Genomic DNA, 24,683 nt, shown 5'->3' with positions numbered 1-24,683 from the left:
TGTATTTCTTATGCTGTTAGAATTAAAGATACAATCAAAATTAACAAAAAATAATTCATTTTCACTTCAGGTGAATTTACTATACTTGACATAATTAAATTCTATTCCTCATAAATGGGTAATCTACCTATTTGTAGGCAGCCGCATCATTTAACATTTTTCAAAACTCTGTATATCTGGAATACTTTAGAATGCATCTCCTATATGCAGTTTCAACTTTATTAACATGGAGTAAACCCTCCTTGGAAGGTTGCTCCTTGGAAGGAAAGTTATGACCAACCTAGACAGCATATTGAAAAGCAGAGACATTACTTTGCCAACAAAGGTCCATCTAGTCAAGGCTATGGTTTTCCAATAGTCATGTATGGATGTGAGAGTTGGACTGTGAAGAAAGCTGAGCGCTGAAGAACTGATGCATTTGGACTGTGGTGTTGGAGAAGACTCTTGAGAGTCCCATGGACTGCAAGGAGATCCAACCAGTCCATTCTAAAGGAGATCGGTCCTGGGTGTTCTTTGGAAGGAATGATGCTAAAGCTGAAATTCCAGGGCCACCTCATGTGAAGAGTTGACTCATTGGAAAAAACTCTGATGCTGGGAGGGATAGGGGGCAGGAGGAAAGGGGGACGACAGAGGATGAGATGGCTGGATGGCATCACCGACTTGATGGACGTGAGTCTGAGTGAACTCCGGGAGTTGGTGATGGACAGGGAGGCCTGGTGTGCTGCGATTCATGGGGTCGCAAAGAGTCGGACACAACTGAGTGATGAACTGAACTGAAACCCTCCTTAGGCTCATAATCAGATTTGATCCTAAGCAAAATGTGAAAGACATTTAGTTTAAACATAGGATAGTTTTAGTCCTTTCTAGGATCTCAAGGGGTTTATTGGATAACCCAATTACGTTTAGGGCTTGCCTGGTGGCTCAGTGGTAAGAATGCACTTAACAGTGCAAGAGAAGCAGGTTCATCCCTGGGTTGGGAAGATCCCCTGGAGAAGGAAGACAACCGACTCTAGTGTTCTTGCCTGGAGAATCCCAGGGACAGAGGAGCCTGGCAGGCTGCAGTCTGTGGAGTGTCAAAAGAGTTGGGCACCGCTGAGCACACGGGCACATGCACTTTCATAGTAGGACAGGGGTCATCCTTGAGGGAAGAAAGAAAGCATCTGAGTAAGAATATTGGTGTATCTTTTAAAATTGTGCTACCTTTAACATGACAGTAAAGAGACAAGCAACTTAAGTCTACGGTCTGTAGTCTGAATTTCACAACTGAAACCAAACCTTTATGGTCCTTTTCTCATTTGCACAGAGTCCTTGATGGTATACAACAGTTTGCTGAAGACTAGTGAACTAGAAATCAAGATCTTTGTAATCTCTTGATTCAGTCATTTAAAATGATGCCAATTGGATAGAATGGCATTTTCATTTTCCTCATTTGCTTCATTTTCTTCATTTGCAAAATTACTTTATGATAGTGGAAGAAAGCTGCATTTGAAAAATGTTTATTATGTGCTTTGAGATCATTAAAACTGATATCACTTTGCATACCAAGTGGTAGTATTCATATCCTTAATATACTAAAGTTCTGATACAATCAACCTTAAAGAATAACTTATCGTGACTAACAGTTTATGGATAATTCCATGATGTAAATGTGTCTGCAGTAATTATTCCCTCCTCCGAAATCTTGACATGAACGTTGTCTGTGCCACTCACATTGGGACTTAGTATAAGCCATTTTCTATTGCTATTTATCTCTATACTCTTATGTCCTATCTGTCTGAACAGATTGTGAGCTCTTGAGGGTGAAGCTTATGTATCCTTATCTTCTAGCAATGTGCCATTCACTTAATAGATGTTTAATCAGTCCTTGTTGTTGATTAAGGGGATGTTCAGTGAAAAACACATCCTCCAATTCTCCTGAACTAAGGATTCTTTGGGGGATTTATTCTGCAGTAGGAAAGTTGCTACTATCAAAAAGTGGAACACACACTACTTGTTTACTCTTGCACCTTTGATAGTTTCCCAACATTCATTTGAAGTCATCTGAAATGGAAGTAGCTGAAGATATTTTACTGTATTTTGCTGATGAGTTATCTATCTATAAAGTTTTTCATCAATTATTATCATGTACACTTGGTTACTATTTATAAAACACTGAAAATAACTAAATTAAATTTTCTATAATGTTTATTCTGTGGAGCTATGAATAGTTTTAATTTGTTTTTTCATTATCTTTAATTTTTCTAAATTCTCCATGGTAAATTTAATGCTTTATAATCATAAAAACTGTTCATGGGGTTCTCAAGACAAGAATACTGAAGTGGTTCGCCATTCCCTTCCCCAGTGGACCATGTTTTGTCAGAACTCTCCATCATGACCCAACCATCTTGGGTGGCCCTACACTGCATGGCTCATAGTTTCATTGAGTTAGACAAGGCTGTGATCCATGTGATCAGATTGTTCAATTTTCTGTGATTGTGGTTTTCAGTCTGTCTGCCCTTGGATAAGAGGTGTATGGAAGCTTCCTGATGGGAGAGACTGACTGAGGAGGAAACTGGGTCTTGTTCTGATGGGCGGGGCCATGCTCAGTAAATCTTTAATCCAATTTTCTGTTGATGGGTAGGGCTGTGTTCCCTCCCTGCTATTTACCTGGGGCCAAACTATGGCTTCCCTGGTGGCACAGAGGTTAAAGCATCTGCCTCCAATGCGGGAGACCTGGGTTCAGTCCCTGCGTTGGGAAGATCTCCTGGGGAAGGAAATGGCAACTCACTCCAGTATTCTTGCCTGGAAAACCCCACAGACAGACCATAGCCTGGTGGGCTACAGTCCAAGGGGTCACAAAGAGTCGGACATGACTGAGCTACTTCACTAAACTATGGTAGAAGTAATGAAGATAATGGCAACCTCCTTGAAAAAGTCCCTCGCAGGTACTGCTGCACTCAGTGCCCGCAACCCTGCAGCAGGCCACCACCAACCCACACCTCCACCAGAGACTCCTGGGCACTCATGGGCAAGTCTGGGTCAGTCTCTTGTGGGGTCACTGCTCCTTTCTCTTGGGTCCTGGTGCAAACAATGTTCTGTTTGTGCCCTCCAAGAGTGTGTTTCCCCAGTCCTGTGTAAGTTCTGGCAGCTCTATGGTGGGGTTAATGGCGACCTCTTCCAAGGCTTATGCCATACTTTGGGTCTGCTGCACCCAGAGCCCCTGCCCCTACAGCAGCCCACTGCTGACCATACCTCCTCAGGAGACACTGAAACATAGCTCTGTCTCAGTCTTTGTGGGGTCTCTGGGTCTTGGTGCACACAAGGTTTGCTTGAGCCCTCTGAGCGTCCCTGGCAGGTATGGGGTTTGATTCTAAATGTGATTTCACCCCTCCTACCATCTTGCTAGGGCTTCTCCTTTGCCCTTGGACATGAGATATCTCCTCAAAGTCACTCCAGCGCTGCACAGCCACTGCTTCAACACCTGCTGTCTTCCTGGGGCTTCTCTGTCCTTGGACCTGGGGTATCTCCTCACAGTCGCTCCAGTGCCACACAGTCAATGCTCCAGTGCCGCAGCCATGAAATTAAAAGACGCTTGCTCCTTGGAAGAAAAGTTATGACCAACCTAAACAGCTTTTTAAATATTAAAAAACAGAGATGTTACTTTGCCAATGAAAGTCCATCTAGTCAAAGCTATAGTTTTTCCAGTAGTCATGCATGAATGTGAGAGTTGGACTATAAAGAAAGCTGAGTGCAGAAGAATTGATTCTTTTGAACTGTGGTGTTGGAGAAGACTCTTCAGTGTCCCTGGGACTGCAAGGAGATCCAACCAGTCCATCCTAAAGGAGATCAGTCCTGAATATTCATTGGAAGGACTGATGCTGAAGCTGAACCTCCAATACTTTGGCCACCTGATGTGAAGAACTGACTCATTTGAGAAGACCCTGATGCTGGGAAAGACTGAAAGTGGGAGAAGGGGACGACAGAGGATGAGATGGTTGGATGGCATTACTGACTCAAAGGACATGAGTTTGAGTAAACTCCGGGAGTTGGTGATGGACAGGGAGGCCTGGAGTGCTGCAGTCCATGGGGTCACAAAGAGTCAGACATGACTGAGTGACTGAACTGAACTGAATCAGAAAAACATTAAGTTCTGAAAATATTTTGTTTTTATTCTGGTAAACCAAAGTGTGGAAATTTTTAATTATATAAATACAATCCTACATATTAATTCCTCATTTAAATTAGTATCTAACAGGGGAAAGACTAACTGCCAGAATGCATTGGAGCAATGCACAGAATGCACAGGAGCAATTTAATTGACAGAATTGGAAAGGGCAATATTTAAACATAAGCACTTCTCATTAAAAGTTCTTTAAGCAGTTTTAAGTTTGCATAACAATGTCCCATTTGTTAATTAGAGCTTAAAAAACATTCTTCTCTCATTGTCTTTAATCAGTGGAGTTTGGAACTGAGTTATACCTGCCTCCATCTTCAGAGGAACCATAACAAGGACACACATGGAGCTATGTTCCTAGCCCAAGGGGAAACTATTGTTGAATTAATACCAAAGTCTTGAGGAATGTTGTCTCTTCTGCATGGTGCCCAGTGGACCTGCTTACATGGTTGTTTAGGTAGACATTCATTTACCAGCAAAAATTCAGATGGTCACTACTTAGAAAAGTTTCAGGCAAATGTCCTGACAGGTATTTAAATGCAGCTGTTCTTAACAACACCAGAAAATTTCATTGAGATGTCTTTGGTGCCAAGATATATACCTTCGAAATACAACTTGGTGGAGATAAGGGATTTCAAGAGGCACTTGTCTAAAGTAGGCTTTGAAGTGAAGTGGAGATCAGCAGCTCTTGCCTAAACCATCTTTTCTGTAAATTCTTCCTTCATCTACCTTGTCCCAGCATCTGTCACTGAGATAATACATGATATAGAAAGAATATATTAGCCTGACTTATTATATTGTTATCAGGTCTATGTAACTCTGTAGTGTCATCAGGAGAGATTCAATCAAAAGGTTTAGTCAAAATTAACATTTACTGATATCTTTTTCTCAGGAGCTTTGACAATTTGATTGTTCAAAGTGCAAATATAATTTGGCAAAGTATTTATCAGAACTACAGAGGTAATGTTAAAAAAAAAATAGATTGAGAAACCTGAATTCAATGTGTTTTACCAACCAAAGACTTTGAAAACTCTTTGCTCTGAGTGACTGGAATGGAACAAAACAAAGTCAATTACTGACTGTAATTAAGAAGTGGATGCATTCAAACTGTAGAGAGCAGTAGCAGACTTCTCCAGACTGCCTGGTGACTTGAAAGATTAGTGGGAAGACAGAGGAGAGGATGCAACTGTATCTTTCTAATAGTATGCTTTAAATGAATTGCATTCACATAGTTCTCTGGTCCAGCTTCCCCAAATGAATTAATAAATCACTGATTATGTACAAATAATGCAGTAATAAATTTGGACAGAGAAACTTTTAAGATACATTTTGCTTTTCATTGTGTTAGCAGTAAAGATTCCCTTTGCTTTGCATATGCACCCAAAATGCAAATGCATTGCTGAAGTACTCATATTTAATCACTATTTGAATATACTAGACTGAAAATTGAACCTTGTTGGCTCTTTCCTAAACCCTCAGAATATGGTAAATCTAATTATGTTTGTTTCTAGCACTTTGAAAGTGTTCCTTTTTATAATTTTGATAATAGTTTATTTATAATGGCAGAGAAATAGGTTGTACATTGCATTTGGGCTAATTCATTTTTCTGTGTGTATGTTACCAAATTGTAACATTATGTAATACATTCATAATCAAAATATTTACATTCAGATTAGGATGAAGGTAGAGGTCAAGGACATTACTAGTTTTCCTGAGTTAGTTAGAAGTGACCTTATATTTTTAGATTACTATTTCTGCAGCAACACTTTATATAAAGTAAATATTTGGAACTTTTTATAAGTAAAGAACATTGCAAGGGTGTTCAGATAATTAAGAAAACGTCAGTTTCACTGTCTTTTACAAGATACATAAAACAGAGGACTATTTGGAGGCTATTTTGAGCTATCCTGAATCTTACATGCAATTTTATTAAAATAAGAAAAAAAGTGATAGGCCCTGGTAATCTGTCAAATTCTAGTATGGGTAATTAAGTTCCCTTTTATTTTCTAATCTTTCACATCTCTTAATTGCATGTACTTTGGATACTTCCTCTTCTGACTGTTGTAAAAAGTTGGGATCCGGCTTACTCAAGAATGATTATATTGCAGCACTGAGTAATGTTGTATCTCTAAATATTTTTTCCTAAATATCAATGCAAATGAATATATCTATATTGTGTAAACAAAGATTTCTTTAAGACTTCAGGATTGCTGTCATTAAATGTTACCATAAGAATCACTGAAACTTCAGAGTGAGCTATTTTGGGTAATTGTCACTTTAATAATAGAATTATGGAGGCATTTTATACCACAATTTATGATTTTCTGATTTGTGCCATATTTCAGCACTTACCTCTCATTTAGAGGAAGTAAGGCAGAGAAGAGGTGACTAACTCCTGATTGAGTATTTTGAAATGTCTGTCCTCTAAACCTCTGAAGCCTTGCTTGATGCATGACAGTAGTTGGGAAATGTTCATCTTCTTGGTGAAACAAAAAAGTCAATAATACAAAGGGAAAATCTTCATGGTTCAGATTGATAGCTTAAAACAAAGAGCATGTCCCCACCTTCTCTAATCAAATTCTTCTCTAAGTAGTCCTTTATGTGCGAAATCAAGTTTTCTATAGGGTCTCATCCTTCTCTAACAATTCCAGGGGGAAAAAGGTTCCCTTTAATGAAAAACTTATAGTTGTACACTAAATATTGCCAACTACTTAACAGCCCTAAGTATCTGGAACAGGAATGTTCTTCTGATACATACTATCCATGAGAGGTCCAAATATGTAAATGAACTTATATTCTAATGTACTCTCTTTGTGGGGATATTGGTCTTTATTACTTTCCTATAGATCTTTTTGATAAGAAAGTAGAAATAGCCAAATGTTACTCATTAGAATGACCTTTTAGAAAAGTCTGCATTAGTCTCTTTGGTAAATAATCTGTTTTAGGAGCCTCCATAAAAGGAAATCAAATATAGAGATACTATTAGATTTGAAAAAGACAAACAGGAAAGAGCCAAACGTGCAGAATGAATTCTGACACACCCGGGTGCATTTTTCTGAGATTCTGACTTAAGTGGATACTGTCTGCATTATTCCGAACTTCCTGACTTGCTTTTCCATGAGTTGGAGTAATTCAGCTTTAGACCTACTCTGAGTTAATCGTTCTGTTATTGAAATGATAATGTATTTGTTATGACATGAAGAAATGGTTTGTAGAGAGGAGTTCAAAATGATCCTAGTCTCCCAGTTCCCAGAAAGACAATTACTGGAATACAAGAAAATATCTCAGTGTATTAGTGTGTGTTTTTTAAAGCATATGTTTTTAAATGTAACAGATTATTTTATATGGTTTGCTCACCTGTTGATCTTTTTTTTTTTTTCTAGATCACAACTTTATCAGGAAATGAGTTCCTTCTGCAGTCCGATATTGACTTCATCATATTGGATTGGTTCCATGCTATCAAAAATGCAATTGACAGATTGGTATGTATTTGTTTTAAGTGTTACCTTTATTAATTAGAATGTAATCTTTTAAACCTATTGCTTATGCATATTGCACACATACATTTAAGTAGATCCTATGAATTTAGAGTTATGAAGTTATTTTAATTTAAACAGTCCACTAATGCCATTTTCGGAGAAGGCAATGAAGACAGGATTTGTGAAACTAAATGACATTTGATTTCTCTTTAAAAATACGATACATTCATGTGTTTTCTGAAATAACATAGACATTGATTTAGTGAAGGCTTTATAAAGCAAACAAGAACTTAATAACTACTAAATTTTCACATTTTGAGTTTATGCAATCTGTAATACATATTCTTAAAAATAAATATCAGTGTATTTAAGCCCATACTCACTGTTATAATACTAGTAAATAATAATCCTTTGTATTGATTTTCATTGTTCTTCCAGCTAAGCTAGATTGTTCTCGTGAAAATTACATATCTAGAACTTCATGAAATTACCCTAAATCACAAGTTTAAAGTATGTTCTTAAAAGAGTCAAATAATTTAAAACTACTCATTTTATACTGTTTCTCAACCAAACATCTTATTTAGGACACTGATGTTTGCAAAATCTTGACAAGAAAATATTCTTGAGAGCTTTTAATAAGGTATAAAAATAACATTTTTGTGATTTTAGTGTGATTTAATCACACACTTCCGTTGTATTATTTTGGTATCAAAACTTTAAAAAATAAAATAGCAAGTAAGTTTTTCCCCACTATCATTATAGTTCCCTTATCCAGGCACACACGTGTGCACACATACACACACATGCACACGCATTTTTTATCATTATGAGCAAACGCTGGAGTAAAACTGCCCGAGTTTGAAAGTTTGAATCTGATTTTTCTAGCTGTGTGGCCTTAGGGAAATTGTTTATCTCTTTTGGCTTCAGTCATCTTGTCTGGAAAATAAGGATAATAAAATACCTACCTCATGGGAAATCTGTGATGAGTAATTGAATTAATGCATGGAGTGCTTAGGCTATGCACAGCATTTAATAAGTAATATTACATATATATATATACATATATATCATTTACAATTTGAAAATTAAGCTTAGCATAGGGGCCCTATTTCAAAATAATTATCTTATTATGAACTTCTTGTTAATCTAACATCAAAATAGATCACAGAACTATTTAGTGAATTTTTTTCTTCTATGTAAAATTGTTCCATCTAATTGCTATTTCCAGCCAAAGGATCCAAGTAGTCATTCAAGAAACCTGGAATTATTTAAAATCCAGAGATCTTCCAGTACTGAACTACTAAGTCACTATGATAGTGATATAAAAGAACAGAAACCAGAGCACAGAAAATCTTTAAGTAAGTATTTTTTTTTGACTAGCTCATTTTAACTTTGTTTAAACTTAGTGCTTATGAAATGTAGATATAGTGAAATGAGATTTGAACCAAACTGATGCTGCTCATGGATGATTCATAGCCATTTCTTTAGCCAGGAATTCACGCACTCGAGGACAGTCTGAGTGCTTTGCTCACATCATTGTTGGTAATACCTTTTGAGAAAATAATTATTTCAAGGTCATAGTCTCTGCTTACAGCAAACTTCTGAATCTAAGTAATAACCATGGCATTCAGATTGGTGATTGATTTCGAGAGTGGGAAATGTCAAGCGTCTCCAAACCTTGGTATGCTGACTATTTGGTTTTCATACATTAAAATATATATGAGTGACCTGACATAAACCAACAGGCTATGCAACTTTCCATTTGTTTCATCCACCAGAAAGATTTAGAAATGTGTAATGTGGACTAGATATCCTCCAAGGTCACATCTAGGTCTGATTTTCTAAAAAAAAAAAAAAAAAAAAAAAGGATTTGAAGTGAAAAGGACCAGTCTGCCAGTCTGTTCACTTATATAGTGACCTTGAGCATAACTGTTAATCTTTTTCACGCTTTTTGTTGTGGTTGTTCAGTCACTAAGTCGCGTCTGACTTTGTGGCCTCATGGACTGCAGCATGCCAGGCTTCCCTGTCCTTCACTATCTCCCGGAGTTTGCTCAAACTCATGTTCATTGACTCAGTGATGCCATCCAACCATCTCATATTCTGTCATTCCCTTTTCCTCCTGCCTTCAATATTTCCCAGCATCAGGGTCTTTTGGTGGCCAAAGTGTTGGACCTTCAGCTTCCCAGCATCAGTCCTATGAGAGTATTCAGGACTGATTTCCTTTAGGATTGACTGGTTTGATCGCCTTGCTTTCCAAGAGACTCTCAAGAGTCTTCTATGTTTTCACCTTGTTTCTTCCTCAATAAAGAGGGTTATGGAAAGGTGTTGTGCATTTCTCACAGAGTTGATTTGAATCTCAACTCCCTGAAAGAACAAGTAGATATCTCTGGAATCAGAGAAAAACAATTTCCCAAAGTCTCATAAATTATAGTACTTTTCTGGGATCATCTATCAACATACATTCAGTCTTCTGAAAATCATCAGTTTTTCTGCCATTTCCATCTGACTAAAGATTATATTATATCCTGTAATTATATCCTAGCTTTTTGAACTTAAGGAGAACTCAGTAAGTAGAGAAAGGCTGATTACAGAATATTTGCATATCGACATTTGTATGTGTGTATTTGCGTGTCTACATGTGTACAGGAGCTTCCCTTGTAGCTCAGCTGGTAAAGAATCTGCCTGCAATGCAGGAGACGCCAGTTCAATTCCTGGATCAGGACTAGCTCCTGGAGAAGGGATAAGCTACCTTCTCCAGTATTCTTGGGCTTCCCTGGTGGCTCAGACAGTAAAGAATCCTCCTGCAATGCTGGAGACCTGGGTTTGACTCCTGGGTTGGGAAGATCCCTTGGAGAAGGGAATGGCTACTCACTCCAGTATTCTGGCCTGGAGAATTCCATGGACTGTATATCCATGGGGTTGCAGAAAGCCGGACATGACTGAGCGACTTTCACTCACTCACTCATGTGTACACAAGTAAATATGCTGGATGACCATATATGTATATGCATATATTTGTGTGCATCAGAGAATAATATATATATATATGCACATAAATATACATGTATACTCCCCCACATGACAAAATAGAGGGAGGTTAGTTATATATGATAATATATCTTCTAAATCTACATTGTTATGAGTCCAAATCTAAAAACAGCATGATAACTTTGAGGAAGAGCACCCTTTCAAAATTGTCGTGATTCAGAGAACCATGCCATAATTCAATATCCGTTGGTACATATTTGGTTAGCCAGTTGTGTTAAGTTAGAACTTAAAATTATCAATGTTAATGTCTTAGACTTTATGGTGCATTAAAATTAAATTATTTGTGGAAAATAAGAAGTGCCATTTTTAAAAAATCCCATATGATGGTACAGTTTGATATTATCTCATCTGAGGATTTCTCTTTATTTCTTGCTCATTGTCCTTCTTGACTTAATATGGGTACAGACATAAGATTTTAGAATTAGAATTCGATTGTGAGTACATAGCTAATGTTAACTGTATAAACATTTTGTAGTATAAAAAGAGAAGGAAATGGCAACCCACTCGAGCATTCTTGCCTAGAAAATCCTGTGGGCAGAGAAGCCTGGTTGGCTGCTGTCCGTAGGGTTGCACAGAGTCAGACACGACTGAAGTGACTTAGCAGCAGCAGCGGCAGCAGCAGCAGTGGCAGTGGGTATAAAATGAGGTGTGAGGCAATGAGCACTAGCTCTGGAATCTCATATATAATTGCTGGTCTGGAGCAGACTTTGACACATTTCTAAAGTCTAAAGCTCAGGAGAAAGTTAAGGTTTGTAAAAGTATGTACGAGAAACATTGAGGTAAATGGATTTTGTATTCAACAATAGTCACTTGAAATGTTTTCAGACCATATTGGGGAAAAAAAAAATTCCTACAAGTAGAACACCAATCACCTGTTTTGAACCGTTTTTAGTGGGAAAGACAATTATCTATTTTGGGCCTACATTTAGTCTTGTCTAAATACAAGGAAAGAGACATATGATTAATTCTATTCATTTTGAAGTGTATTTAACTGTATTTAACCTTATATTTGCTTTTTTCTTTGCAGTTAAAAAAATAATGATACTGAGAAAATATTGAGTACTTACTATCCAGGCATTGTTCTAAGTGCATGTGTTACACTGATTTACTTAATCCTCCAGTAACCCAATGACATAGGTACTATTATTAACCCTATTTTATAGATAGGAAACTGAGGCACAGAAAATTAAAACAACTTGTACAAAGACAAGTTATGGAGACAAGCTTCAAACTCAAGGAAACCAATATTAGACTCAGTGCTTTTAACAATAAAACTAGAATGAAGTGAACAAATAAAAGGTACACTTAGTTTATATCAACCTTGGACTTGGATGGAGATATTAAAAATGATATCCATATAAATCAATAAACTTAAATAGAGACCCAAAGACATATTAGCAAAAGAATTAAAACCAGATGTTGACTTTGGACTTTGATTTCACTGTTAAACTAAAAGGGTCATTTAATCTTTAACACTAGCCCCAATTTTAGAAAATGCTTCTTTTCTGTATTTTGGTAGATATTAATAGTTTTAAGCCGTTTTTAGGACTAATCTATTTTTTTGCACAGTTGGATACTGTTAATATCCATCTATTACTTTGAATTAAGTTCATTCAGTATTTACATAATTTGAAAAGTATAATGTTTGACCCACCCATACAATATGAAATTAGCTAAGGCATTTGAAATAGTGATTGGCATATTTTGTATCTGATGCTTTTTACAATATTTTCTGAAGAAATAGGCCCTATGAAACCCCTCTGATCTTAGTTCCAGATTTGAACACCCAAACTTAGGTTTTTAAAACATGCATTTTGTTTTACAGCACCCTCTTGAGATTAAATAATTACATGAAGTTAGAGATTCACAATATCTCCTTCCTTATTAGCAGTCTAAGCACAAACTTTGCTGTCAGTTTGCTGCCTTTGGCTTCCTGTGCCCTTGATGTTCCCACGAGTTTTGTCGCCAAGATTGTAGACAGATAAAGCCAGAATTACTTTTTTTAAAGGCATGTGAACATCATTAGCAGCTAACAGGTGGTCATTTCATTGTCCAGTTTCTCTGTATAACATGGGAAAAATATGTACTCTCAGTGAGTGAATTCAGAAAGTTAAGTGCTTAAATATACTCTCCTTTTAAAAATATGATTCTAACCTGCCAACACTATTAAGTACTAATCAGATATTTTAAGATATCAGTTGAGTCTAACAGACAAGAAGCCAGAACATTCAATGTGAGGGCCAAATCACTGTGGGAAATTCAGGACACCAGCATGGGATGAGAGTGGGAGCGCTGCTCTCCAGGGACGGCTGTTATGGAAAGTGGAGAATCAATCAAAGAAAATGCTAACATATTTTTCCAAGGAAAGAGAACTGTCTTCCACTGATGGCAAAGAGGAAAGCCTCAAATATAAACCCAAAAAGTCTTGGAGAGCTTTCTCAACTTTTCTGAGCTTTACTCTCTAGATCTATAAAAATGGATCTAATACTGTCCTTGCAGCATTGACTGAGAATGTGAAATCAGATATGTAAATACTTAGTTCACAGCAGGCACTCAATAAGTAGGAGCTCTTATTATTATCCTCTGTGTCCCCAAGCAGATGGCACCAAAATAGGGCATGAGCCAAGGGTGGTGTCTGATGAAAGATTAGAGCAAGGCATATATACTTCACATCCTCTCTCTGAGTGTACAGAAAATAGGGGAAAGGAGTCAGACCTGTATATTGGAGTAATGGCTGCAAAAATCTAAATATGAACAGTTGATCTTTCCCCTGGTCACTCCCCAGGTGAAAATGGCAGCCAGGGCATTCTTGGGAGCAACACACCAGGAACTCATACAAGGGACCCAAGAGATACTCTTGATTCTTTTATGCCCAGAAGAGCAGGTCATTAAAAAGTCCCAGTTGATGGAAAGATTTCAGCATCTATATATTTCACCATTGCTTTATCCATAGCTCTAGTTTACTCACTCATCGTGTATTTATTGTTTTTCATTAATAGATATACCTAAAGGCATTCAACTAAAATTCTTGGCTCCACTCATCTGTATTTCCAATTTTTTAAAATTATTTTTGCATTTAGGTTACATGTAAGGAGTAATATGTTTCAGGTTCATCAATTGCTGAGCTGTAAAATCCATATATGGGAATCTTGAATACATTTTATGAAAAATTGATACTTAGCATTATAAATAAGCACCCCCAAATGAACATAAGTTAGAAGAATAAAATCAGGCGTAATGGAATCAAAAGGAAATGGGTTTCCTTTTAGCTGTGCTTTGATGAAAGTATCAAAAAACCAAGTGTTCTGGGTGAAATCCTAAAAGTATTTAGATATGAATTTCCTAATTCCACAGCTTCTTACCAGTGTGTAATAAAAATGTATGTACAAGGCTACAGGAATAAAGATAAGAATGGAAGAACTGGATTCACATATTTATACAGTCTAGAAAATTTAAATGTTTGTGAAACTTTAGTGATATCTTTGTTTAAAATTTTGCCTACAAAGTAATAATGATCACACCAAGTTAAAACAAGTGTGATAGAGAAGGCAGTTAATTTTTGTACTAATCTAAATGATTATAATACTGGCCATCCACAACTATGAGTAGACTATATTCTCAAAATCCAATTTTAAACTAATTGCTTAGACCTCAACATATTTTCAAAAGGAAATCGTATACCGGCTACAGAAGCACACTTGAATCTTAGACAATCATTTTGAATGTTGTTTTTAGTAAATAATTCATTCTGAATTTGTTGCATCTCTGGCCCTAGAAGATCTGCCTTCCAAGTAGCATTGCTTTCCATCTGATTTCCTTTTTCCTCCTCCCCCACCCTTGCACCAGCTCCACCAATACAATTAGGATTCTCAGAATGGCTTTGGCCAAGAGGTTCCTGGACCCTGAAAATCCCCAGTGATGGTAGGGAGGGACGGCAAGAAATAGTGAGAAAATGAGAGGAAGGAGGACTGGAGAGGAAATTTTTGCAGCATGGGCAGGGGAAGTGAATCCTCAGCTGTTCTATGTATGAAATATGTATAATGACAGATTAGTCTGGCATTGTCCCGAATTCTAACATTTGTGGAATCTAGGTGGTATCTATAGAAGTGATCATGGTGCTATCGTTTTCTGTATGTCCGAAAGTTTCACAGTTAAAAACTGGAGCATACACACACAGACAATTAAGTATTACTCATGTTCAAAATTCAATAAAAGAATATACATATTTTCAAATTGCAGTTTGAAAATTTTAAAAGAAGGATCAAATTTTCTTTATATGAGTCACATTAAGACATCTTTAAATATGAAACATTAAGTCACTGTTTTCCTCCTTTTTCTCCAAAAGCCAGTATATTTCTCTTATGACTATTGTGACCTTCTGATAACTATATAATTAAGAAAATTTATTAAAATGTTTATTATTATCCAAAATGGAAAAGTCATACTAGTTTCTTGGATAGATATGTAATTAGCAATTGTTTGAAACATATTGTGAGGGCTGTTATGGAGACTCATATAAATACATATTTTAAAGTTTCTTCTTATTAAGAATTTTGTATGAAACAGCCTAATCTTGCCAATGCATAAAAGTAATAAGATGAATAAGCCATCTGCCAAGAAAATGAAAACAATATTAAAATTGCACAAATAAATTATATCTGTCTTTGAAAAAAGAGAAATTCTTACCTGGATACAACAAAAAATCATAATAGTTGTATAGAATATTATGGGTTATTGTGTTTTAGTGAGTTTCAGATTCAAGTAAGATGGTCAATTATCTGATTCTTTTTTTCCCACTAAAATCAATATTGGTAACCTGGCACCAGTTTCATTCAATATCCAGCTGAGAAAAATAAACTACTGAACTAAAGTGTGAAAATAAAAATAATTTTGTTTTACTATAGTTATAAGACAGACAATTCTGAGAAACAGTGAGTGTCGATTCTCTTCTTGATTATTTTTTACAGGTTAAGGGAGTTCTTTATTTCAACATATTCCAATTTAGTGAAGAAAATAATAAAAAGTTTTAAAAGGCATTTACATTGCCAAAGCTGGAACATTATGAGAAAAAAATAACCCAGTAAAGATAAGATACACACTTGATAATCAGCCATCTGAATTACTTTGTCAAAACAGTATTATTCATGAAGGTTCCAGGGCTTCACCAAGGCACTGTGTGACCACAGCAATTGTTCTGACATGTGTTCCCAAGATAGTTAACAGCAATTCAACTTTCTGGGGCCCATAGATTACAGACTCTTCAAAACATTCAGTTCTCCATGAATCATCGGATAAACAGACTTAGTTATAAGCTGAGCAAAGAATGTTCTGATTAATCTCTTCCTTCCCATCCAAGGGGTTGATCTCGCTCTTTGACCTGTGGGTGTCCATTGTCATGTATCTTGTAGCATCAGCTACTCTGAAAGTCTATCTAACCCTATCAGCACTCAAGCACTAGATCACCCCGTCTCCTCTTGACCCTGGCAGTAACTCCCTGACCATTTTTCCCCTTAGATGAACTGCATTTAATCAATTTCTGATTTCATTAGGTCAAATGGCATCTTTCTTTCAATAATAGGCCAAATCCAGAGGGCTTCTTTGCTCTAACTCTACAGCAATATTTCCTTAGCATTAATACACTGCTGTGATTGTAAACAACAGAAAAAATATCCTTTGATTTCCTCTGAAAATTTCTCCCATCTTTATTCCATGAACCTAGCATAGGCATATATTAATATTTTATTGTTAAGTTAGATGTATAATATGTGCTCACCAGTGTCATATCGTTTACAGTATATTAGCTAGACATGATATTTAAAGCATTCTTATAGTAAATCCCTGTGCAGAAAGAAAGCATTTTTTTGAATGTTAAGTGATCAACTCTTTTTGTATACAGAATTTATTTGGTATACTCATTATAGTTTCTGGTGTATAGGAATAATGCTACTTTTTTTTAATCCTAAAAAAATTAATTAGCATTTTAATCTCTTTATTTGGGTGTCTCAAATAAGCCCAATATTAGGCTTAGGGTAAATATTTAACTGTAAACATGTATAATCAATGCTATTTTTTTAGAAAATAAGTTTATTTCTCATTACTTATTACTATGTAAGTCCACATCCATGTAAGGAAAATCGGGTATTTCTTTCATCTCAAAGTATGAGTTGTGTCCAAAAATACTAGCTTTTTTCATCCAAATTCAATAAAATGTGATCTATAACATTAGCTTCATTCAAGAAATGCCTTGTGGATGACTTGAGAATGGTAAATCAGTCTGCCAATTCATCTTTCTTTGATTATTTAAGTAGCACCTGAAGCCAAATACTCCTGCTACCCAATTTCAGTACTGTAAATAATAGACTCTTTTGTATACAAAATTAATTGACCTGAGAAAATAGAGGTAAAATAGGAGAGGCAATGGTCAAATATAAAATGTGACGGAAGAGTACCATCAGAGATGGTGTCCTCTAAACTAGAGTCAAAAGTTAAGAACAAATTCTAATCAAATTACTGCATTGGAATGACTCATGTAAAAGTTCCTCAACAGGAAGGACTTTATGACTTGGATCCCCTTCTCTGGTTGTTTCCCATCCCAGGTTGTTACTGGTTGTTCCAGTAAAATGATGCTGATATAATCCCTGATACATACCACTCTGTGCTGATGTTTCCATTAAACTTCTCTTTGCTAGATTAACATACTGTTTGACTCACCTCAAGCTACACTTCCTCTAAAAGCTTTCCCAAATTTCTGTGGTGAGTCAGGAGATCCTCAATATTCAGTACATATTTCTTCCATTACAATAGACAAAGTGTATTACAACAAGCTAGGTGTCAATGTCTGTTTGTCTATCCATTAGCCTGCTAGACTCTGAAGAAGACTCTGTCTCATTTACCTTTATCTGCAGCTAGCAAAGTGGCTTGATGATATTTGAAAGTACTCAGAAATGTGCAATGATAAATTAGTGAATGAACAGATGAGGGTATTCAAATGATCATTACTAATATACTTCTCATTATGTGCTAAAAATTAAGATAAAATTGCTAAAATATTTTTAGGAAAGTAACAGATTATTGCTTCATCCTGGCTACTTGTACTGGTTTGGCTTTTTAAAGTCAGTATTTGTATGCCTCTCTAAATTTTCTCTTAGGACTGTGAATCTCAAAGCAATGACTTTTTTTTTATAGGTCTCATGCACTGTACCTAGCATTATCATGTACACATATGTGTTTTATCATACAATGAAGATAAAAATGACTAAGATTTGGAGGAGAGAAAAGAGAAAATCCTAGTTCCTTTGCTTAAAGTTACTGTCCTCTCAGCATCTTTCTATCATGCCTTCTAGCCTCCAGTTTTAATTGAGACAATCTTCCTGTTCACAGTAATTCTTGATGCTGTCCTGTGGGCTCTGACTTAGAATTTTCAAGGCTCTATTGGAGGCAAGGAAAAAGGAGAAACTCTATAATGTATAAAAAGAGAGTAATAGTAGTTTTGGTAATTTTTAGAAGACTGAGAATAGTTTCCTCTATGGTCAGTAAATTTGAAAAAATCTAGGAAATTTATGAAAATTCACACAAAAGTTAGAAAAGTGTACATATCTTCTTCAAAAGGTTGTTGGGATTGTGTTGAAAATTTGTGTCTAAGAATCTTAAATTGTATGTACAATTTTTACCTCCAAGATTAACTAGCCATAACATTTGGACAAGTTTCTTAAGTTTCTGGAAACTGACTTTATAGGTAAATACAGTGGATATTTTTAATATAAATCTAACATACATATACACAATATGTATATGATCTAAGGAGATAATTTTAATATATATATTATGTCCAAGGATAATATATATATTTAAAATATATCCAAGAACTATGTAGATTTTTATTATGGTATAGATATCAGACATAATGATTTCTAAATGGGCATACTCTAAGTAAAATAATCATGACCTTTGTCTGCTATAAATTCATCAAATCTTCTCTTTAGAAATATAAAAGGAATGCACTTTGCCAATGATTTGTAAGGTTGGCAAATACAGACTAAATAAATGCATAATTTATCAAAAGCTTATTTTTTAATATCTTCATTATTCCATTGATTCCCATAGCATTATATACACGTTAATCTTCCATTCCCTTAAGAGATTCTGAGTGTTATGAGGAATAAACCATTGGTTTTCCCATTCCTGAGTGTGAACCTGATGTAGCAATCTCTAAGGATTAAATATCACCCAGGGTCACTTGCCTATTCTTTTTGGCATAAAAGAACAAAATGATGCACTGGTAAAATTTTGACAAAAAGTTATATAATTTCACCTAAAAAGCAAGGAAAGATTTTGTTTGATTTTAATGTTTTAGACATACATATATGTGTATATATGTATATATAAATTCTACTATATATTATATATATGCACATATATACATATACTTGACTTCTCTGGTGGCTCAGATGGTAAAAGGATCTTACTACAATGCAGGAGACCCGGGTTTGATCCCTGAGTCGGGAAGATCCCCTGGAGAAGGAAATGGCAACCCACTCCAGTACTCTTGCCTGGAAAATCCCATGGACAGAGAAGCCTGGTAGGCTACAATTAATGGTGTCGCAAAGAGTTGGACACGACTGAGTGACTGCACTTTCACTTTCACATATACTCACATGAACTAAGCTAAATATCATAACTCACCTGGTGATAGATAACTTTTTTTGACTAAAGTAAATTGAAGAAAGTAGAGAAAACCACTAGACCATTCAAGTATGACCTAAATCAAATCCCTTATGATTATACAGTGGAAGTGAGAAATAGATTTAAGGGCCTAGATCTGATAGATAGAGTGCCTGATGAACTATGGACTGAGGTTCATGACATTGTACAGGAGACAGGAATCAAGACCATCCTCATGGAAAAGAAATGCAAAAAAGCAAAATGGCTGTCTAAGGAGGCCTTACAAATAGCTGTGAAAAGAAGAAAAGCTAGAAGCAAAGGAGAAAAAGAAAGATATAGGCATCTGAATGCAGAGTTCCAAATAATAGCAAGAAGAGATAAGAAAGCCTTCTTCAGCATTCAATGCAAAAAAATAGAGGAAAACAACAGAATGGGAAAGACTAGAGATCTCTTCAAGAAAATTAGAGATACCAAGGGAACATTCATGCAAAGATGGGCTCGATAAAGGACAGAAATGGTCTGGACCTAACAGAAGCAGAAGATATTAAGAAGAGGTGGCAAGAATACAAAGAAGAACTGTACAAAAAGATCTTCAAGACCCAGATAATCACAATGGTGTGATCACTCACCTAGACCCAGACATCCTGGAATGTGAAGTCAAGTGGGCCTTAGAAAGCTTCACTATGAACAAAGCTGCTGGAGGTGATGGAATTCCAGTGGAGTTATTTCAAATCCTGAAAGATGAGGCTGGGAAAGCGCTGCACTCAGTAGGCCAGCAAATTTGGAACACGCAGCAGTGGCCACAAGACTGGAAAAGGTCAGATTTCATTCCAATCCCAAAGGAAGGCAATGCCAAAGAATGCTCAAACTACCACACAGTTGCACTCATCTCTTTACTCAAGTAAAGTAATGCTTGAAATTCTCCAAGCCAGGCTTCAGCAATACATGAACTGTGAACTTCCGGATGTTCAAGCTGGTTTTAGAAAAGGCAGAGGAACCAGAGATCAAATTGCCAACGTCCACTGGATCATCGAAAAAGCAAGAGAGTTCCAAAAAAAACATCTATTTCTGCTTTATTGACTATGCCAAAGCCTTTGACTGTGTGGATCACAATAAACTGTGGAAAATTCTGAAAGAGATGGGAATACCAGCCCACGTGACCTGCCTCTTGAGAAACCTATATGCAGGTCAGGGAGCAACAGTTAGAACTAGACATGGAACAACAGACTGGTTCCAAATAGGAAAAGGAGTACGTCAAGGCTGTATTTTGTCACCCTGCTTATTTAACTTATATGCAGAATACATCATGAGAAATGCTGGGCTGGAAGAAGCACAGGCTGGAATCAAGATTGCCAGGAGAAATATCAATAACCTCAGATACGCAGATGACATCACCCTTATGGCAGAAAGTGAAGAAGAACTAAAGACTCTCTTGATGAAAGTGAAAGAAGAGGGTGAACAAGTTGGCTTAAAGCTCAACATTCAGAAAATGAAGATCATGGCATCTGGTCCCATCACTTCATGGCAAATAGATGGAGAAACAATGAAAACAGTGGCTGACTCATTTTTCTGGGCTCCAAAATCACTGCAGATGCTGACTGTAGCCATGAAATTAAAAGATGCTTACTCCTTGGAAGGAAAGTTATGACCAACCTAGACAGCATGTTAAAAGGCAGAGACATTACTTTGTCAATAAAGTCCATCTAGTCAAGGTTATAGTTTTCCAGTAGTCATGTATGGAGGTGATAGCTGGACTCTAATGAAAGCTGAGCACCAAAGAATTGATGCTTTTGAACTGTGGTGTTGGAGAAGACTCTTGAGAGTTCTTTGGACTGCAAGAAGATTCAACCAGTCCATCCTAAAGGAAATCAGTCCTGAATGTTCATTGGAAGGACTGATGCTGAAGCTGAAGCTCCAGTACTTTGGCCACGTGATGGGAAGAGCTGATTCATTTGAAAAGACCCTGATGCTGGGAAAGATTGAGGGCAGGAGGAGAAGGGGATGACAGAGGATGAGATGGTTGGATGGCATCACCAACTCAATGAACATGGGTTTGGGTAGACTCTGGCAGTTGGTGATGGACAGGGAGGCCTGGCGTGCTGCAGTTCATGGGGTCACAAAGAGTCATACACAACTGAGCGACTGAACTGAATTGAACTGAACTGAGGATTATTTTACATATGGTTATTATCATGTTTGCCATGCCATTACACTGATTTTGGCTGTCCGTGCATGCTAAATCGTTTCAGTCATGTCTGATTCTTTATAATCCCATCGACTGTAGCCTACGAGGCTTTTCTGTCCATGAGATTCTCCAGGCAAGAATACTGGAGAGGGTTGCCATGGCCTCCTCCAGGGGAATCTTCCTGACCCAAGGATCAAACCTGCATCTTTTATATCACCTGCATTGGCAGGCAGGTTTTTGCCACTAATGCTGTTGTTATTTATTTATTTCATCTTATCAACCTCTTTCAACTCCTGATTGCAGATTAAGACAGAAGCAACTTACACTCTCCTCATAACTTTTGCCTGGGTCACACCCATGATGTGAAGTCTGAATTATCCATGTCAGAAAGTCAATAACACTAGCCAAACAATAACAATAATGAAAATTAAGCCAAGAACAAACTAAGACAAAGACAAGACAAACAGTGAAGTAACCAAAGCTCCAAACAAGGAAGAGATTCATTAATTCTCTGGATGTGCTCATGTGCAAAGTCCATCTGAAATGCTATTTACCTCTTATTTTCCATTTGACTCTTTTGGGGACTTATGCTGTTATACATAGCTTTCTTTTGTTATTTCTCTTTGCCAAAGGCAAAATAGTAGTATTTTATGGCTTAAATGTCCTTCATTTTGATGTTCTTAGGTACCTGAATGTGTTTCCCATTGTCCTTTCAGGTTAACTGTCATAATTGTGAATGATCCATAGAGTAAGTTTATATGTTGTGCCTGCCAAAACAATCAAGGCCTACCAGCTTGCACCTTAGTGAAGTACTTTAGGAAAAAATGAAAAAAAAAGTAGGCTCATAATTTAGTTATCAAAAAATAAAGGACATTCCATATAAAGTCTGAGGAATCCTTCTAGTAATGTGAAATTGCACTTGCCAGTGAGAAGTAATAATGGCTATCTTGGAACTAAAGCATGATTTTCTCAGATCCACCTTTGTTTATTCCAGGAAATGCAAACTAAACTGAGCAAATGATAATCTTTTTTAAAACTCTACCTCACAAATTTGCCCCTAAATGCCCAGTCTTTTAAAGCTGGGTGAATAGTAATGAAACATATTGAAAGAGTAGCCTCAAAACTTTAGTAATGCCTGGATGCATTTCACTTACTTAGTTTTATTACTCTAGGACAGGTTACATAAGAATAATTAATCTTATTTTTTTCCTCATCAGTACCTAGGTTTGTGATTGAGGTTCTATGCCTTATTTTTAAATTGGGCGTAACTGATTTCACAGAAGGGGTTGACTGAGAACCCATGCAATTTTTTTGCTTAACTCATTTTTATTGAACAAAATCCAGAATTTTAGTCAAGAAGCATTAGATATTAATCACATGCAAGTAAAATTTCCTTTACCTTCCAGTATAGCAATAGTGGGTCATTACAGAATGATAAGAAGTGAGCTCACTTAATACTCTTTACAATTGCATAAAAGCAATCATTTTTCATAAGTCTTAGAAGAAGCTTTTAACTATTACTTGAGGAGCATATTGGAATATTAGAATGTATTATGTTGTATTATTATAGATGTGCCTTGTGAATTGAAAAAAAAGTTCTCTGATTGGAGACTCTTAGAAGTTATCCTTTTCAGCTTGAATAGTTTTCTTTAACACAGTTTGTGATTCTATAATATTTTTGCGTGGCAAGAAGAGACCATTTTGCTGAAATATAAATTCCAGTATTATTTTTTAATTATTGTATTCTTAACTTTAGAGAAAATTAGAGGACAAATGCAATATTTTCTACTGCAGTTAAGTAACAACAGTTGGTGATACTTAATTTAAGGTGAGTCAGTTTATAGAAACAATTAAAACAAATCCCTCCTCTAAATTATTATCACCTTTCTCCTTCCTTTCCTTGTAACCACTTCTCATCTTTGACTTTGAAACCCAACAGTTTAAACTTGGTTCTTATTTCAGTGGGCTAATCCCCTTTCATAAATCATGCTCAAGAGCTGAAATAATTTGCACATCATTTAAAGAGTATTTGCTTTGAAATATTCACCTCAAGCCCTTTTGTATATCCTTTCTCTCTGAAGACTTGTAGTATTTGTTTTGTTCTCTGAGGTATAAAAGACCTGGATAAACTTTATTCCTGTTGTTTCAAGATTAGTTAACGAAAATGCATATTAATTCAGCAGGGACTGAAACAAACCTCAGTAAAGATGATCATACATATGCCTCTCGGGAATAGCAAAAGTACAAAATGTCAGTCTTCAAATCTCCTCGGACTTCCTCAAAGAAGCATTGAGGGATTTAAATTTCCAGAGTATGTCTACAAATGCATTTTCTTTGTTGTGGCGAACAGGAGCCATACTGATTATTTTTCCCAAGAAAATTGATTCTACTTTTTATTTAAACAAAAATTAAGCTATCTACAAAGTGGCTCTTCAAGAATACAGGGAGAAATTGCCACAAAAATGGTAAATTTAACATCAACAAATTATATTCCTGACATGCCACTAAATTTTTAACTTCTTTTGTCTCAGAAGTCAAATCCCCAAATAAATTTTAACAGAATATCCATATCTTTTTTCCCTAAAAACAACTGGAATTAAAAGGACCTCATAACATCAGAATTAAACACATTTCCAGGGGCTTCCCAGGTGGTGCTAATAGTAAAGATCCTGCCTGCTTATGCAGGAGGCATAAGAGGTGCAGTTTCGATCCTGGATCAGGAAGATCCCCTGGAGGAGAGCATGGCAACCCACGCCAGTGTTCATGCCTGGAGAATCTCATGGATAGAGGAGCTGTGGTCCACAGGGTTGCAAAGAGTCAGACACAACTCATGCAGGTAAAGTTCAAGGATATATATATAAATGTATAAACTCAAATTTTCAATTTGCCAGTAAACCCAGAAGAAAGTGTCAATTTCTCCAAATAATATATTTATTCTGTATGGGAAAATGTGCCCTATGCTTTTCCTAAACTGAAAATGCCATAAACTTTGGCACATAAGTGCTTATCCAGAAATGACTGAGTGGATTCAAGAGTAATAAATCACTATATGGATCCAGCCATCCACATTCTTGTTCCATTTCTCTCCTTTACAAGTGTAGTAATAGACATTTCCATAGTCCTCAGGGTGCCAAACTTTGCACCATTAGGAAAATCT

General features: G+C 36.3%; 1 protein-coding gene across 4 annotated transcripts in view; it reads left to right on the top strand.

Moving 5' to 3' along the window:
• ARHGAP15 (Rho GTPase activating protein 15) overlaps nucleotides 1-24,683 on the top strand; it is a 700,830-nt gene that overhangs the window by 351,540 nt on the left and 324,607 nt on the right. For all 4 annotated transcript variants that reach the window (XM_042243922.2, XM_027964991.3, XM_060410067.1 and 1 more), the window contains 2 exons: nucleotides 7,537-7,635; nucleotides 8,861-8,990. In XM_042243922.2, the coding sequence (XP_042099856.1) occupies nucleotides 7,537-7,635; nucleotides 8,861-8,990 (229 nt within the window). The remainder of the gene's footprint in view (nucleotides 1-7,536; nucleotides 7,636-8,860; nucleotides 8,991-24,683) is intronic.

This window comes from Ovis aries, chromosome 2 (genome assembly GCF_016772045.2).
Source record: "Ovis aries strain OAR_USU_Benz2616 breed Rambouillet chromosome 2, ARS-UI_Ramb_v3.0, whole genome shotgun sequence".
Lineage (NCBI taxonomy): Eukaryota > Metazoa > Chordata > Mammalia > Artiodactyla > Bovidae > Ovis > Ovis aries.
This window is presented reverse-complemented; position numbering and strand designations above follow the sequence as displayed.